The 18780-nt window shown below is 41.4% G+C and overlaps 1 protein-coding gene across 16 annotated transcripts in view; it reads right to left on the bottom strand.

The window, feature by feature from the left end:
* Positions 1–4676: 4676 nt before the first annotated feature.
* PRRC2C (proline rich coiled-coil 2C) overlaps positions 4677–18780 on the bottom strand; it is a 97539-nt gene continuing 83435 nt past the window's right edge. For 4 of the 16 annotated variants that reach the window (XM_047703728.1, XM_047703734.1, XM_047703731.1 and 1 more), the window contains 10 exons: positions 17432–17635; positions 15773–15885; positions 15280–15416; positions 12556–12787; positions 12214–12336; positions 10928–11146; positions 10311–10414; positions 9805–9931; positions 8627–8863; positions 4677–6614 (listed from right to left, as the gene is read on the bottom strand). In XM_047703728.1, coding sequence (XP_047559684.1) covers positions 6357–6614; positions 8627–8863; positions 9805–9931; positions 10311–10414; positions 10928–11146; positions 12214–12336; positions 12556–12787; positions 15280–15416; positions 15773–15885; positions 17432–17635 — 1754 coding nt within the window. In that variant the 3' untranslated portion in view covers positions 4677–6356. Of the gene's footprint in view, positions 6615–6812; positions 7111–8626; positions 8864–9804; positions 9932–10310; positions 10415–10927; positions 11147–12213; positions 12337–12555; positions 12788–15279; positions 15417–15772; positions 15886–17431; positions 17636–18780 lie in introns of those variants that run through there. The other 12 variants (XM_047703730.1, XM_047703732.1, XM_047703739.1 and 9 more) reach the window with 10 other exon arrangements.

The following is an 18780-nucleotide window of genomic DNA, read 5'->3' as shown; positions in this document are numbered from 1 at the left end:
TATTTGCAAATTCTTTCAGTTTTTGTTTGTCCTGGAAGCTTTTAATCTCTCCTTCTATTTTTAATGATAGCCTAGCTGGATATAGTATTCTTGGCTGCATGTTTTTCTCATTTAGTACTCTGAATATATCATTCCAGCTCTTTCTGGCCTGCCAGGTCTCTGTGGATAAGTCTGCTGCCAATCTAATATTTTTACCATTGTATGTTACAGGCTTCTTTTCCCGGGCTGCTTTCAGGATCTTCTCTTTGTCACTAAGACTTGTAAATTTTACTATTAGGTGACGGGGTGTGGACCTATTCTTATTGATTTTGAGGGGGGGGTTCTCTGAACCTCCTGGATTTTGATGCTTGTTCCCTTTGCCATATTGGGGAAATTCTCTCCAATAATTCTCTCCAACATACCTTCTGCTCCCCTCTCTGTTTCCTCTTCTTCTGGAATCCCAATTATTCTAATGTTGTTTTGTCTTATGGTGTCACTTATCTCTCGAATTCTCCCCTCGTGGTCCAGTTGCTGTTTGTCCCTCTTTTGCTCAGCTTCTTTATTCTCTGTCATTTGGTCTTCTATATCGCTAATTCTTTCTTCTGCCTCATTTATCCTAGCAGTGAGAGCCTCCATTTTTGATTTCACCTCATTAATAGCTTTTTTGATTTCAACTTGGTTAGATTTTAGTTCTTTTATTTCTCCAGAAAGGGCTTTTATATCTCCCGTGAAGGTTGCTTTAATATCTTCCATGCCTTTTTCAAGCCCGGCTAGAACCTTGAGAATCATCATTCTGAACTCTATATCTGACATATTACCAATGTCTGTATTGATTAGGTCCCTAGCCTTTGGTACTGCTTCTTGTTCTTTTTTTTGTTGTGAATTTTTCCGCCTTGTCATTTTGTCCAGATAAGAGTTTATGAAGGAGCAAGTAAAATACTAAAAGGGTGGCAACAACCCCAGGAAAATATGCTTTAGCCAAATCAGAAGAGATCCCAAATCGTGAGGGGGGAGAAAGGGGATAAAAAGGGGTTCAGAAAGAAAAAAAAAAAACTATTAAAAAAATAAAGCTGATAAAAAATATAAAAAGGAAAAAAATGTATATATATTAGATAAACTATTTTAAAAACGTTAAAAAAGAAAACGGTAAAAGTTAAAAAAATTTAGCAGAAGAAGAGAAAAAAAAATTGAAAAAGAAAAAAAAATTAACTGCAAGGCTAAAGAATCATGGGGAGAAAGCCATGAGTTCCGTGCTTTGCTTTCTTCTCCTCTGGAATTCCGCCGCTCTCCTTGGTATTGAAACTGCACTCCTTGGTAGGTGAACTTGCTCCTGGCTGGGTTTCTCATTGATCTTCTGGGGGAGGGGCCTGTTGTAGTGATTCTCAAGCGTCTTTGCCCCAGGCGGAGTTGCACCGCCCTTACCCGGGGCCGGGCTGAGTAATTCGCTCGGGTTTGCTGGGTTTGCTTTCGGGAGCTTTTGTTCCCTGAGCACTTTCCGTAGAGTTCCGGAGGACGGGAATGAAGATGGCGGCCTCCCGGTGTCCGGCCCGGAGGAGCCGAGAGCCGGGGGACCCACTCCTCAGTGCGCCCTCAGAGAACAGCGCCCAACTGCTCCCGTCACCCTGGCCTTCGGCCGCGCTCCGAGCTGACCGAGCCTGCGACCGGTTCAAGGTAACCCCGAGCTGAGAGTCACTCCTCGGCTCTGTCTCTGCAGCCGGCTTCCCCGTTCTAATACCTGTGAGCTCTGCGACACTCAGACACCCAGATCCTTCTGCGACCCTGCGGGACCTGAGGCCGTGCTGACCCCGCCCGGGCTTCACCCCGGTTAAGCCTCTGGAGCGATGTCCCTCAGCGGAACAGACTTTTAAAAGTCCCGATTTTGTGCTCCGCTGCTCCGCCGCTCGCCGGGAGGCGGCCCTTCCCCCTGCGGTCTATCTTCCCATTCACTTCTCCGCCAGTCCTACCTTGCAGATAGTGGTTGATTTTCTGTTTCTAGAATTGCTGTTCTTCTCTTCGATCTCCCGTTGGATTTGTAGGTGTTTGCAATCTTTAGATAAGCTATTTAGCTGATCTCCCGCTACCTGAAGTAGTCTCAGCTGCTACTTCTCCGCCATCTTGACTCCACCAGGAAATGTTTTTTTAAAATCTTACATTGGAATCTGGAGTACGTTAGCAAGTCTTAAGCAAACTTTAACCACTTGCTAGATTTCATACTGACGCCCACTGCTAGTAGGCTATTAGGTCTGTATTCAATTTCTACCGATTTCATTCTAAAAAATTGTCAAATTAGGTGTGGGGAAAACTGGAAAACTGAGGGACAGTATCTGTAAAAATTCAAAGGAATTCTGTATTTACCCTACGTAAAAGACTCTAGCAGGCGCCTAAGAAATGGCAACAGACTTCATCAAGAGTGGATGGAAAATCAATACACACCTAAAATCAAGGAATTAAGGCATTCATAATTTTTGATTTCCCAGTCTAGAAAGATCTGAGGGCTTCTTTTATCAAGATATTTCTACACCCAGGGACGCCTGGGTGGCTCAGTTGGTTAAGCAGCTGTCTTCGGCTCAGGTCATGATCCCGGCGTCCTGGGATCAAGTCCCACATCGGGCTCCTTGCTCATCAGGGAGCCTGCTTCTCCCTCTGCCTCTGCCTGCCATTCTGTCTGCCTGTGCTTGCTCTCTCTCCCTCTCTCTCTCTGACCAAAAAAAAAAAAAAATTTCTACACCCAGTATGGGGCTTGAACTCTCAGCTCTGAGATCAAGAGTCACACGCTCTACTGACTGAGCCAGCCAGGCGCCCAAGACCTGAGGGCTTCTGCTTAAGAATCCGAGAGATAGCAGATCACAGGAGCTTCACATCTGTGGGAGGCTGAACATGACCTGCCAACCCATGCCATCATACCCTGAGAAGGACTGAAAATCAGTAGTACTCTTGGCCTGAAATACGTTACCACTGTCTTCTGATTATTTCAGGAAAACCACGGAGAGCCACTACTTGAGTGCCAACAGCAGGCTCAACCCTACACCTGAGGGTATGAACGAAGAGCAGCGCAGAGAAGGAGGAAAAGGGCCAAGCAGAGGACTCCCTTCAGCAATGTGCAAGGTCAAGACGGCCAGTCTGATGTTAGGATTTCACGGTCCAGGTCTAGTTCATTCCACACACACATATCTTACGGCTGATATTTCCTAATCACCTAAAACACAAATTAAGATGTTTTCCATGAACATGTCAACTGTGGCTAACTACAGATTACAGGTGGAAGAGACCGGAAAGGGCATGTGGAAATACTGAAGACGCCAACGAGCTAGGAGATCCGCAGGGCCCTGGACACACTCGAGACCTAATGGGCCTTTCAGGTGTTTTACACGAGAGCACGTTCCGGTTCTATCTTCTGCATCTTGCCTCCACCCGAGAGTATGTTGAACTTTACACTCTGTGATTTGCATTGTGGAAATAAGCAAATTAAATGCCTTTTCAAATTATGCTCATTCCCTAGGCCGCTTCCCCCAATTATTCTTCCATCATTAAGCCCAATTTATAAACAGTAAGGACAAAAACACCCTCTTCCCCTTACCAGAACGGTTCAAGGGCAGAGAAACATTCAAAGGGTTAGTAGACTAAAGCCGCCGCCGCCATCTAACCACCACCATCTTCTGGGTTATCTAGGAACATGCCAGTAAAGCCAGAGGTGAGAATTGCAGGACCAAGCTGTGGAGAAGCATTGACATAAATACCTCACTTTCACAGGATACGTTTTTTTAAGGGGGCGGTGGTGGGAAACCCCCGTATGATCCTACCTAACAAAGGGTCTAAGGTGTTCATGGTTTTGAGTTAACACACACACGCGGCTGCTTGCTAACGTGGAGCACAAACTACACAGGTGGTTGCTCTGAAATCCCAACACCTAGGACGACTGAACTAAAGGGTTAGAACATGAAAGAGGGAAGCAACTAAAGTGACTCTGTGAGAAGCAAGTGTGTGAAGCGGTGACTACTGCACTTTCGGTACTGGTCTGGGACCCTGGCCTTAGCCACACCAGCAATGGAGAGCCCACTGTGAGAAAACCCTTCAGACTGAAAAACTTGGCCATCTAGGTAGGGCCTCACAGAACTTGAGTTCTCTAAATGTTTGTGAATTCCACCATCCAGGAGTAAAGAAGGTACACAGGTCGCCAGATTACGGATTACGAGTTTTCCTAAAGCTGGGTCTGGAGGCCACGTGTTCCAGATATGGGATTTTAGGCAGTTAAAATCCCTCAGCACTTCACTTTACAAAATGAGTAAAGCAAAACCCTTGCAGCCTGCTTACGTGGGCTATGAACGTGCAGGGGAGATATGAGAAATACAAACGTTAAGTACTGACATCTACTCTGGGCCCTTCGATTTCTGCCTTGAAGAATGGTGAAACTACTTTCAACTTTCAGCACTTCACATCATCCAGAAAGACTTCTCTCCTCCTCCTTGACAGATTTGTTCTCAAAAGGAGTATGGCAACCCTGAGAACAGAGGCCCTGACTATTATCCTCCATGACAACATTTATTTTGACTGAATAAACTTTATAGTTCTGAAAAGTTGGAATCAAGTCTTTAGATGATTACCTTCTCTTAGAGCATAATGCACTCTTGATGACGATTTTTGGTTCAGGACAGACTTTCTTGTTCCAGATTTTAGGAATGGATTAGAAGTTCCAAGAGTCATTATTTAGAGAATACTTTATTAGTTTCTGTAATCAAACCCATGTAGATAAGACCTTACATATTTAATACAGTGCGTTACCCCTGTACAAATGGAAAAAATTATGTTTAACATTTCTAGACCAATATGGCTGTTAATTTCTGTACAATGCCAACCCAACACGGTACAACTGGGATACTTTTTCCAAAGTTGACAGCACAGCTAAAGTTTCCAAAAATTCAAATTATTTATATATATATATGTATATGTATGTATATATATATATATTTTTTTATTTATTTATTTATATAAAAAGACCAATAGCAGTATGTTATGCATCAATAGCAGCAACAGCTTTTCCAGGTTCTGCAGTCATCTGAACAAAATTAGAGAGACATCCAGCACACTCCATTAATAAAAAAGAAAAAAAAAGGTAAAAAAACAAAACCCCAGAAAACAGCAAAGTTCTGTTACTATTGTGGTACCTGGCACCATTTTTTTAATTAGCTTCTCAATCATCATCTGGAAAGAAAACATTCTAGAATAACGTCATTAAAAACAGCTCTGATAAAGCACGGTCACTAATACGTATCATAAAGCAGGTACAAGGTATTTTACATTCACAGAGGTATGATACAGTACTGTCCTACATCTATAATACTAGAAGATACAATTAAAAAGGCATTATTTGAGACTTGATTCTACTTTCCCAGCAGAGGGCCCAAAGGATGGTATGACACAGCTCTGGTGAAGAAATGCACCTTCTTCGACAGGATTTCCTTCCATTAAGGGCACAGTTCTAGGTATTCACTGCTCTTGATGAACATCAGTTAAAAACCATTAAAAACAAATGAACAAACAAAACCCCACTGGATTCAGACGAAGTTGGCCAAGCGGAGGCAAGCCAGACTCAAACTAGTATTTTACCCCATCTGTCACGTGTGTGAAGACGTGACAGTTCTGTGGAAGAAAGGAGATGCCAAGCAGCACGTCAAAGCTCCGGGTGCAACCGAAACACAGCACCGTTCCTGACGGAAACAGCAGCCAAAGCCCGCCCGCCTGGACAAGTCCAAGGGTGTGGACAGCGCGTTCCATCACCTGCTCACTCATCCAGGAAGAAGGGGAGATCAGGGCCTGTACTTTGATTGTGTTCAACTCAATCACAATGTTACAAAAATAGCAAGCTGCCGTAATACAAAATAAGGCTCCTCTATCCAGCACCAGTTATCTTCGGTTCCCGACCACCAAGCCCACAAATGCTACCATCACACCCAAAGCACATAAGGGAGCAAAGACACGACACCCAGTGCATTAGCTGAGTACCCCTCGCTCGGGCCTGGCTAGTCCTCTGCGGGGTCGTGTTCCTCCTACTTCTGGTGTTTCATCGAACCATGAGGATTTCAGTTCTAAACGATATGCCCCGCAGGAAAGTGCGCACGAACCTGCGTACGGATGCCGGCCGGAGCAGCACGGCCAGCGGCACGGTGGGCATTCACAGCAGGTGCACGCGAGCAAAGCCTCCTTTCCCAAAGCGGCGGCTGTGTCAGTGTCAACTGCTCCTATGTCCCCCGAGCACCTCCCAGCTCTGGACAGGATAACGGCACAGGCCATTTTACCCCTCTGGCCGCTGGCATTATCCAACTTCATTCTCCCTCGTTCCCCTTTCCCCTCCCCCAACCCCCTGCAATGAACCACAGCCTTTAAGATTTTGTTTCTTCCGTTTTGATCGCCTGAGGTTTGATTGGTCCAGTTCTAACAGGTTTGGTGGCTATGGTGGGTGCGGGGGGCGGCTTTTCTTCTACTTTTTCCTGACAGACACCAGGAGGGTCGGTCAGTGTCTCAGGAGGTTTACTTGAATCACTGTCCACTTTCGGGGCTTTGCCTCCTATCTGTTTGCTCTGCTGTTGTTCAGAGAAGAACCGCTGCGTGGACTGAAGAACCTCTGCTCTCTGCTTTGCCTTAAAAAATGAGAAACAGCGACTGAGAACACCGCAGCATGAGCGGAGCCTGTCCGTCCATCTCCGCTCACTCTTTACCGACCACAGACCCGTTCTCCCCACGTCTGGCCCAAACCAGAAGTACCTCAATGATCTTTCAGCTCTTAAAGGACAGATTTCTTCCTATCTCGGCAAATATTCCATGTGATTTTTAAAAAAAAAAAAAAATTTGAAAACAGAACCACCTCCCACCACATTTTCCAAGTTTGCCCTCTTATAAAATAACAACACAGAAACTGCTGTTGGTCTGTAACTTTTCTGGAACAAAACTTATTGATATCAAATTCTATTTAGGGAGGCTGCTCGCAAATTTGAAGACAGATATACGTAACACGTAAAACTTCTAGTTATCAATATGTGGTCTACAATAAAACGAAAAGGAAGCACTTATATTGTGGCATTACCAACACCTAGGACCAAATGTCTTGTGGCTGAGTCCTCTTCCCACAGCTCTCTTCTGCAGGGGAAGAGCATCAGAAATTAGTAACTACGACTTCACTTGAGCACTAAGTTCTGATAGCTCCTACCACATTCTGAGCTGTAAAATAATTTCCTACTTTTACTGACTATGAGCCCCCAAAGAATATACTTACGTCATCTGTAAATTATACCACTGTAACGTACACAATTAAAACTTAAGTTTCTGTACCTCTCACACATAACAAGGAGCCCTTCATGTTCTACAGGAAACCTATACTATATAAAGATCTAAAGCAATTTCAAGAAAGTTTCACCCTCCCCGACCCCATTATAAACTCTAATGTGATTTCCAGCAAAGGAAGGTCTGAAAATCAAGTTCCAAGGAGACGGAACAACAGGAAACCATGGCCAAATAGTTTCCAAAGATTCCTACACACTTTTTAACAGCGGGAAATCCTAGGCCCACAGCCTTAATAAAAGTAGATCACATTTAACAAGAGTTTCACTGCAGAGTAGTCTTTAAATTTGATTACTCAGGATGAGAAATGAGGGATATCAATGTGGAACGAAACCAGCTCGTCAACCGAATTTTCTACAAGGATGAGCATAAACATGTTTCTGATTCAAAGTAAAGCATCACTATGGGCACTGCCCTGTTTGAAGGCAGCAAACTTTCTCTGTTCTAGTCTGACCCGATGTATGGATGTGTATACACGTATATATAGTGACAAAACAGGCCAAATTACTAAGACCTCTGAAGTCAAGTCCAAGTAAATACAGAGCTATGGAGGCGGCTGGCTGCACAGGCAGACGGTAAGGGTTATGCTAGGAAAACTGTCCCCACACAGACTCCTCAAGGCACTCTTCTGCATCAGCAAACCTCACATTTATCAGTGCCTTTTATTATGAAGGATCCCAAAGTGCTTTTTTCAGTTCTTCATCTACAACTGCACAATCTGTTGTGGAATACAGCCAACTCAGGTGGCAGGCAAAAAAAAAAAAGGTATGGAAACAGTTTGAGAAGAAAACTGTACTTGCATGACTCACGAAGGAAGAAAAATCAAGATAGGTAAAATCTCTTAACCACTCCGAATTTTCACATAACCATGATTTATATCTTAAGTCGGGGGGGGGGGGGAGTGCGGGCGCAGAGGGATAAAAAAGAAAACAAAGGAAAAAAAAAAAAACAAAAGAAAATGGGAAGTCTATAATAATCCACATTATTTTTTGTTCTTCCAAAAATATAGCAGCTAAACTCAGATCTCCCTCAAATATTCATTTTATAAGCAATCCATTTTGCCAGAGTTTAAAATGTTAACTTGTTTGCTAACTATAGTTGCAAAAAAAACAAAAAATAAAAAAATAAAAAATAAATAAAAAAGGGGAATAGGGAGAAAAAAAAGAAAAACAAAAAGGAATGAATAAAAGTAGTTAGCTTGGTTAAATTAGCTAAGACAATGAATGCCTGGGTTTGTGGTTATGGGTCCAGAGGCATCTTAAGACATGGTTCAGAGACAGATGCTTGCTCTGTTGGCTGTTAACACTGTACTAACCTTCATGTCTTGTTCAGCCTTCAACGCAGCCTGGGCCTGATTACCTCTGACTCCAGATAGTGATCCACAAGGACCCCTGGCTACATGTGGCAAACGAGCATGGCTCATGAGGCCTGTGGTCAGCGGAGGAGGCATCTGACTGGCCAGTGCCATTGGTGGCCTCTGAACAGGCGCTGGGAAGGTGTTAGTATGTGGGGCTCTTACCAATGGAGGGACCAGGTTAGGCTGAGAGAGAATCTGAGTGAAAAAAACAAAACATACAACATTGAACTGTTAAAAAAAAATTTTTGCCAACTAGACCAGGTTGGCTTATCTCAGAGTAAATCTGTGCCCATTCTGCCAAGTGAAAGGAAGTATGGAGGCATTTGTGCCATTCTACTACAGGGACCAAGAACAAACAGGCCATGCTTGGAGAATCTAACAGAAAAATTAGCAAAGCACGCTATGGCACTGTAGTTGGTTCTTGCAATTCAGCTACAAATTCTGAAGGGGAGAGGGAAAAGCTATTAAATAGGGTAATCTTTTTAAAAAGATGTAATTGCAGAAAAGGCACACACTTATACCAAACATAATCTGAAGATAAATAAAAATAACACCAATTCAACAAATAAGTGTCTTCTCAGGAATCAATACTATTTTGAGAGTTATGATAAATTTTAGTTAGTCTTTCCATTCGTTCAGCAAAGGGAAGAGTTTTTACACATATATTAGAACAACCTTTAGAAACTTTAACTCAACTACACATAGTTCTCTTAAAAAAACAAAACAAAACAAAAACCCAACAACGACAACGACGACGACGACGACGACGACAACGACCACGTAACAAAAACTTTAAACCTAGAAAGCTTTTAAGCACTGGGACCCTTCTCTGAAAGTCCACTTCTTCAAAAAAGATAAAAGAAACAGGACTGAAATGACCAGAGCTGTGTGGGGAATCTTTTGACTACTTCTCTTGTCTGCTTTAGCACTACACAGCTACTACCTGTAGCTCACGAAAAATTGCGGAGATGATCTATGAAGGTCATAAATGTACTGTTAAATAAGAAACTGTTTCTCATTAAAAACTATGTTTCTAAACTACTTATAATATGGCAAGATTATGAAATCAGATACTTAGCCAGATTAGCAATCATTTCCAAGTACATAATACTCATTTCTCACTCGTATCTGCCCACCTGGGGTGCAAACTGTGTAGGAAATGGTTGTGTCATTCTCACAGTGGCAGGGGCTGACGGGAACTGCTTCTGATAGACAATGCTGTTCATTTTGCTGGACTGGCTGTTCGGACTTGTGGAAGTAGCCCTTGGGAGAAAGCCGTCACGGGTCAGTACAGTAGTGCCAAATAAATAATATGCTGTTAGATCTTTAGAGACACTGCTCTTGGCGGACGCTTCATTTGTGGTAGCGGAGGAAAATCTACCAAGGGGAGTTACCGAACATTACGGTAGCGGAGAGACACTGGAGGGGCAGAGGTGAGAAAGAATTCTAGCTAGATTTGCCCTGTATTTAAAAAAAAATTTTCTTAAAAATATAGTATAACATATACATTCTTAATTTAATAGCTTAACATTTTAGGTAACACTATCAGAATGTCTTGTGCTTACCACAGGCCTGGTGACATAGTAAGAATCTAACAAACAAACTGTGTTTACTTATTTGGAAATTCAAATGCCCATTTTACCGGAAGGGACTAGATGTTGGTGTGGTGCTTCTACCGCTGATTGGAGGTGTGCCTGGCTTTATGTCAATGCCACTTCCAAAGGCTTTCAGTTCCATTTCAGACATCTGAGAAAAAAACAAAGAACAGACTTAACGTTTCTGGAATTCCATAAGATAAGAGGTAAAGAATCTTAGTACAAAAATCCTATAATTAAGTTTTAAATAAATTATCAAGGCCAAATTTGTGGGTAAAAAGTCTTAAAAGACTGTGTAAACCCAATTCATTCATAAAATTTGTGAATTCTTTGTTACTAAGTAAGAAACAGAGGAAGCCAAACACATCACAAGTAGATTTAGAAAGTTTAAAAAAAAAAAAGGCACACTGGGGCTTGGGGCGCCTGGCTGGCTCGGAGGGCAGAGCGTGCAACTCTTGATCTCGGGCTTGTGAGTTCAAGCCCCACAATGAGTGTGGAGATTACTTTAAAAATAAAATTTTTTTTTGAAAAAAGCACATCAGAGTGTGAGATCTCCTAGAGAGTGGTAAAAACTTATGCATTTTATTTTTACAGATACAAGATGTATGTATCTAAACACATAGCCTTAAATTCTCAAAGAACTGCAAATCCCTCTTCCACTCACTTTTCCTGTGGGAGCGATCATGCTGTGCTGTGTTCCAGCTGGGATCAATCCTCTGAAAGGCTGGCTTACTTGGGCAGGACGACTCAGGCTCTGGGCCTGGGCTTGTGGGGTGGTATGCTGTAATGGGGGCTGAAGAGTCTGAGGCAGAGCGATTAAAGGCTGCCCTGTAGATCCAAAATTAGGTAATGAAAGCTGGGATGCTGGTAAAGGTACTGTAACCTAGAAAATAAGCAAAAAGAAACTGTGGCCATTTACTTGGATCTGTCATCTGTATAGCCCTGTAACTCTCTAGACAACTCTTAAAAACCTTAAGAGTAACAGTTTAAACAGAATACTTCAATCTATTAATATATTTCACATATTATCTTTTGCTTAGTAATTACCTCCAATCTTTTATTAAGGGTGCAACAACTGAAGACTAGCAGTGCAGACACTAGCCAAACCACTACGAAGATGTCTGAATGAATCCATGGGATGTGTCTAATAAACACATAATACAATGAAGTCGTGGGATACAATTTAAGAAAGTAGTGTTGCTGCACTTTCCCAAACAGACATCTCTACTGTTTTCAGGTCTGACTAAAATAAGCTTTGACAAGAAGAAAAGTAACCTTTCAGTTTTCATATAAGCAGTATTTAATTTGAATGTCAAGGTAATAGATACATTTATGAAGTTTCACCCCTAAAATAGCCACCAGAATACAGAAATGACTAATGGTTTGTCTCTCTCCTTCAGTCCTCCATGAACTTTTGAAGAGCAGGTGCAGGCCACTGCTGGCAGTTTGTGCACATCTGTCACGGACACTCTGTCACAGGCTGCCACATTGTTCTAAGTACTGGAGTAACAGCGCGACGGTCTGTAGAGGACCCTCCCTCTCTAGCACAGATGGGTAAGCACTTCTCATGCTTACATGGAACTGTGTATCCCAGACAATGGTTTTTGAACTTTTATATTCATGGAATCCTTTGTTGAAATAAATGATTACATGGAAATCAATTTAAAACAAAGAGCGAAAAAGCAGAAGTGACTCAAGTGGGGCTGAGGAGAGAGGTGCTGTGGGACTAAGCATGTCCCACCACCAGTGGACTCCATGGGATTCCTAGGACACCTCAGAGAAAAGTCTGAAAACCACTGAGCCATCTCCCCATCTTGGTTCTATTAAAATTGCCAAGCAAAAACAAACGCAGTAAAAGTAAGAGTAGTAGTAGTAGTAGTAGTAGTAATAATAATAATAATAATAATAATAATAATAATAATAATAATGAAGAAAATTGAGGAAATTTACCATGCCATAGTTTACCTGCTGGAGAGCACTCGGTGACTGGGCAGTGTTATAAAAATTTGTCTGACCAGGCTGTTGTACTTGTCCAGAATAAAGATTTGAAGCCTGGGTAAGATTTGCTCTAGCCTAGAAAAAATTGTGTAAGAAGACAGCAGTAAGAATGAAATACTTCCAATTCAGACATCAAGGATGTACAATCTCTAAGAATTTTAGTACTAGATAAAAGGACCTTTGGTTTTTCATATCTTTTAACACTTTTTCTTTAAAAATTGTTTCCTTAAATAATCTGCTATGCAGGAAGATGATGATAGTGCATGATTCTAGCCCCCTGTGCTCCTGTCTTACCTGGAGAAGATGTGTATCAATTAGCTGGGAACCTCCTAGTCCCGATGCCTGACCCAGCTGATGTTCATACAATATAGGAATAGGCTGCGTATTTGAAGTTTGTTGAAAGGCAAGACCTGATTGTGCCTTTGCAAGTTCCTGGTGTTGGACAGCTGGAAAGTTGTGGATGGCAGTACCAGAAAGAACCACAGATGGCTGGGACAGACTGCTTTGCATGAAGGCTGGCTGAGATCTACACAGGTATTAACAAGAAAAGACTTGTGTTAGTAGTCAATTCTATTTTGGAATCTGGAAATCCTGGGAATGAGTATCCCAAATGACCAAGCACTCTAACAAGCACAATTAAGAAAGAGAATGCAGACTGTGTCTGAAGTACATGTTTCATGATTTAGAGCCCCATAACACAACAAAGTTCTAGAGAGAGGCTTGCTCTTCCTGAAACTAACAAGAGTTTCTCCTCTTGAACAACAAGAATGAGTCTCTTTTCATGTGTTCACTAGCAGGCTCAGAACCAGATCTGCTTTTCTCTTTGGTATCAACATTTTATTCAAATTTATAGCACTAATAGCTGATTTTTATTATTTGTATTTCATTCTTCTATTTATATGTGTGTCAATGTGTGTATTTAAAAAAAAAAGATTTTGAGAGAGAGAAAGAGAAAGAGCTCGAGTGAGTGGGGAGAGGGGTAAAGGGAGAAGGAAACGGTCTCAAGCAGACTTTGCTGGGCATAGAGTCTAACGCGGGGCTCGAGCCCACAACCCTGAGGTCATGACCTGAGTAGAAAACAAGGATCAGACTCAACCAACTGAGCCACCCAGAGGCCCATATATTTCTTGTAGGAAATCTCAAGACCTTTACAGAATGAAGCATAGTCGTCCAACATCAGGATTACCCACGAAGTTTCTGTTTGTTTTTAGTGAGGTATAATGGAAATGTAATGTATTAATTTCAGGTTTACAACATTATTCAGTATTTGTATGTATTATGAAATGATCATCACAGTAAGTCTAGTTAACCTCTGTTACCATACATATTCACAAAAATACTTTTTTCTTGTGATGAGAACTTTTCGCAAGATCTACTTTCTTAGCAAATTTCTTTCTTTAAAGAGAGAGAGAATCCCAAGGGGGATCCAGGCAAGGCTTGATCTCACAACCCTGAGATCATGACCAGAGCTGAGATCAAGAGTTGGATGCTTAACTGAGCTCCCTGGGTGGCCCTCAGCAACTTTCAAATATGCAACACTGTGTTATGGTCGCAGGGTACAAACTGCTAGCTCCAAAATAAGTCATGGGGATGTAATGTACAGCATGGTGACTATAGTTTATAACACTGTGGCATATTTGAATGGTTTTTAAAAAAACTACAACGCTGGAATCTAACTTCAGACTACCCTCTTACCTCTGGAATGGGGGCCTTCAAGCTATACTTTTACAAATGCTAAGATACAGAGTAAGTAACTGTATCAAGGCACTGGATTAAAGACTGTATTATCAAGAAGTAATATCATTATGTTTTGTTAAAACTGACATTTGTGGTAGAAACAAAGGCCATTTAGCAGGAGTGCTAGCCTCAGGTCACGAGCAGTCTTTCTGCCTACGTGTCAAATGTAAATCGGGAAAACGTAAGCAAATGCTTACAAACCACGCAGTCCTGGGGTGCTTGAGTGACGCAGCTGATTAAATGTCCAATTCTGGGATTCAGCTCAGGTTGTGATCGTGGGGTTCGGCAACAGAGCCCCGCATCAGGCTCTGTACTCAGTGTGGAGTCTGCTTGGGACTCTTTCTCCTCCCCACTCCTGCTGTCTAAATAATCTCTAAAATAATCTTAAATTAAAAAAAAAAAAAGAAAAAGAAAAAGACAAAACCCCCAAACTCCTGTCTGGGCAGAAGTTAATTCAGGATTCTGTGTTAGTAAGCACTCACTATCCTGATGAGGTTGAGAGCAAGCACAGCAGAATGACATGGCAGGGATACAAACAATCGCTTTCCAAGGTTAAACCTGTGCCTTCCAATACACTTGTCATTAGTCACAATCACACATACAGCTGACATTATTTTTCTATGGAACAGGTCTGGTCTTCAGAAATACGTCTTCCAAGAATCATTAAAAGGGGACTACAAATACAAAACGTCAGTGCACGGCTACTCCATCTCCCACGGCTATGCAAGACACTAATTCATCACTGAGTTTTTCTGCACAGCTGGAAAATAGCCCCAAACTTCCCAACCACGTTGCAAGTAGCTAATACCAACTAAAAGGAGATTTCTTAATCACAAAGCTAACTTACAGTGAATCTTTCAAAAGAACAGTTTCTTTTCTACTTGTCATCCCTATCCCCACAGCCTCTGTTCCCTGCCTGGCACCCTCCACCCCGGCTCCTGCCCCCTCTGCGGTTCTCGGCCAAGCCCCACACCCCCCCCAGGGCAGGTGTGGACGCACAGCTGCTCTGGAAGGGGGCAGGCAGCCTTCCAGGACCCTTAGCAGCTATTTCCTCTGATTCCTAATTGTTCTGGGATTGTTGTTATCCTGGTGTTCAAGAATATCTGAGATCTTACTTTGTTCAAAAAAGTCTTGACTGAAACTACGGGAAGCTAGGTTTTAAGACATAAAATCAACATGCTTCATCATTTAGAGGAATTCGGTAAAAGGATCAACTGAGATTCTGGGGGAAAGGAGGAACAGCAGGAGTTACAGCGGGCTCAGCAATCACAAAGCACGTACCTGTACGGCTGAAGTGAGGACGTGAATAACTCCTGAGCCTGGGAAACAGCAGGGCCAGCTCCCAAGCTCAGCTGGGCCTGGTGCTGTCCTTGCAGTGGCGCATAAATGGGGATCGGGATCTGCTGAACCGAAGTTGGCTGCGATGCAACAAAAGCACATGAGCACCATCTACACAAATCACGGTATTTGGGAGAATAAAAATTTGAGATACGAAAATACAAAACATATGTATCTATCAGCTCCCTTTTGAAATAAAACCAATGTAAGCATCTAAATTTTCCTTTCAATACATTATTCTGCACTGTTAGCCATTAAGTTCTGGCAAATTTGGGAAAGTTTGAAAATTTTGCTAATACATACCAAGGTAATCACAGACTGTCCCATGTTCAACAGAACATTTCAACTTAAAGAGCCTTTATCTGTACACCAAGATACCTATTATACCATTAGCATGCCAAGAAACAAACACGTGATGAAAGTCTGTGCTATTTACCTGAGAGAGGCCTGGCTGGAAACCTTGCTGCTGAGCCAAGGATGGTGGAGCCAATCGTGCATGCTGGGTATTGAATAAATGACTCGTGTCCATGTAGAAAGCAGGGATTTGAGCTATACAGACCATCAGGAAGAACAAGCAGTTTTAGGCGTCTAGGCTTCAGAATTTTCCAAAAAGTCACTAAAATCCAAGTTTTGTAGCAGATTTTAAATTAAGTAAGACCACTGAAAACTAATACAGCCAAGGAAAACTAGAAATATGAAAAGACCGAAAACTTCCAGCAGATAGGTATATGCAAATTAAATCAATGAAACTCTAATACAGTTGACCCTTGAACAACTGGGGTTTGAACTGTGTATTTTTTTCATATAATTCAGTGAGGTACTGTAAACGTATTTTCTCCTTGTGATTTTCTTAGCAACATTTTCTTTTCTCTAGCTTACTTAACTGGAAGAATGCAGGGTATAATACTTCAATATACAAAGTATGTGTTGATGAACTCTTTATGTTACCAGTAAGGCTTCTGGTCAAAGGCAGGAAACTTGTAATTAAATCTAGGGGAGTGAAAAGTTGTACGTGGATTTCTGACCATGCAGGGCACTGACACCCCTAACCCTTGCATTGTCCAAGGGTCCACTATACTTTGTGGGTATAAAAAAACACCCTCATACACTGCCAATGGGTATTAACTAGTGAAATAGGACATGATCTACTCAAAGTGAAAATGAACCCACTGGTTTGTCAACAAATCTATTCTAATTTTATATCTACTTACTAGAATTTAACAAAATATTTCAAAGGAACTGGCATTTGATAACTGAAAGAATCTGGTTTAGATGCTTAACAGATTTCTATGTATTATATAAACTATTTTGATCTGCTCTTTTTATGTATGTTTTGGAGAACTTCCCATACTGGTTTTTAATTTGTCACCATTATGAACAATACTGCAATGAATGAACACGCTCATACTTAAGTCTCTGACTAATACTAAGTTTATCTATATGGTAAGATTCCTATGAAAGTTGTTACTATGGTTAAGTATATATATAAAATAGTCTCATACTTTTCTAAAAGAATATGTCAATTTGTATACTAATCAGCCATGCACTTTAAGAAACTATTAATAATACCTGTGACCCTCATAAAAACTGGGTATTATCAATCTTTCTAATATTTCCCATACAGAAAGGCAAGAAATAGCCTCACTGTTTATTATGAATTTAAATCAGTAGTGAGTTTGAGTATTTTTCAAATATTTATTTACTATTTAACTAAGATTAATATTGTGGTAAGTTACCCCAGTACCCCAATATAAAATTTTTTTCTTCTTTGCTAATCTTGGGCTTATTCTTCCCTATCAATTTTATTATTGATTTGTCAAGTTTCAGGTAATGAAGTTTTGTAACTTGACTGGAATAACATGAATGTTTAAGTTATTTTGCAAATTACTAGACACTAATTTGTCTTGTATGTAACATATGTGTAAGAACAACCCCCAAGAGCCCCCAGAACACTTATCAGAGAGGGAGCACTAAATTCTATGATGAAACAAATCTGCAAAGCAGATAAAAAATATTTAAACTTGAGAGAAAAATGTGAGCATGTAAAAATTCTTCATTTTTCTGAATTCCTTACACCCAATCCTAAAAATCTTACCTGCTGCAGACTGAGACACATAGACCTGCGGGCTCTGTTGCTGCTGGGCAATAAGGGAAGGCATACAGCTTAACTGTGAAAAATGACTTGCAGAAGGCAGGCTGCTTGTCTGTAACTGCTGCGGTTTCACTTTACAAATATTAGGAGGATCTGATGTGGTTGTAGATTTTGTACTCAAAGAAGAGGTAGTATATGTACCAGCTCCTATATGAGGGAGGGAAAAAGGTCGCGTATTTTATTTTATATATATATATTTTTTTAGATTTTATTTATTTATTTGACAGAGATCACAAGTAGGCAGAGAGGCAGGCAGAGAGAGAGAGGAAGGGAAGCAGGCGCCCTGCTGAGCAGAGAGCCCGACGCGGGGCTCGATCCCAGGATCCTGGGATCATGACCCGAGCCGAAGGCAGTGGCTTTAACCCACTGAGCCACCCAGGTGCCCCAGGTCGCGTATTTTAAAGAGCCACTGTTGTTCACTATAAAAACAACTCAAGCGCCAGCTAGACACTGGAAAATTCACGTTTACACCCTGCAGGTACTTACGATGCACTTAAGTAGCAATCACCAAATGTAAACAAGACTATGAAATCTGGAGAAATCCGGTACAATAAAAAAATGCAAAGAGAAGGAAATTTTTAAAAGATAAAACTCACAAAATAAGATGGCCAAGAGCCTACAGGGTTGTCAGTGTAGCCTCCAGCTAATGGTTCTTTAATCATCACAAAGGAAAGGATGGTCAAGAGCTTCACTCACAAATGGCTAGCACAGACGTAGTAACACGGAAGGACAAAATGCCACACCTTAGGAATAATCAAGAACGTAGGGGTGCCTATCTGGCTCAGTTGGAACAGCACCAATTCTTGATCTCAGGGTCACAAGTTCAAGCCTCACATTAGGTGTAGAGATCGATAAATAAAATAAACTAAAAGTATAAATGCACTGGAGAGATCACAACTGCTCCTAAAAAGTCATGTAAACGAAAGGTCAGACTTCTTTTCTTCTGTCCAGCAAGATACCTTACAGGTGATCTTAAGAGCTTCATTCAGTTATGAGTGAATACTTAAACACCTTCTAAGGTCAGGCATAGATGGAAGGACACAGAAGAACAAAGTGCTGCACCTTAATACTCATTAAGGTAAAACAGGCCTTTAGGGATCCTAATTGCTCCACAGCCATATGAACTTAAAAGGTTATACTTAGTCCTCACTCTCCTTGTACATATACCAGCAAAAAACAGGTATATAATAATACCTTAAAAAGAAAATAAACTATTAATAAATAAGTTGAATTATAAAACCTAAGATCCTGAAGGGTCAGTTAGTTCTGCTGATCAGTGGGTGATGAGGACT

Source organism: Lutra lutra, chromosome 15, assembly GCF_902655055.1.
Source record: "Lutra lutra chromosome 15, mLutLut1.2, whole genome shotgun sequence".
Classification (NCBI taxonomy): Eukaryota; Metazoa; Chordata; class Mammalia; order Carnivora; family Mustelidae; genus Lutra; species Lutra lutra.
Note: the sequence above shows the minus strand (reverse complement) of the source record. Positions and strands in the feature narration are given on the sequence as shown.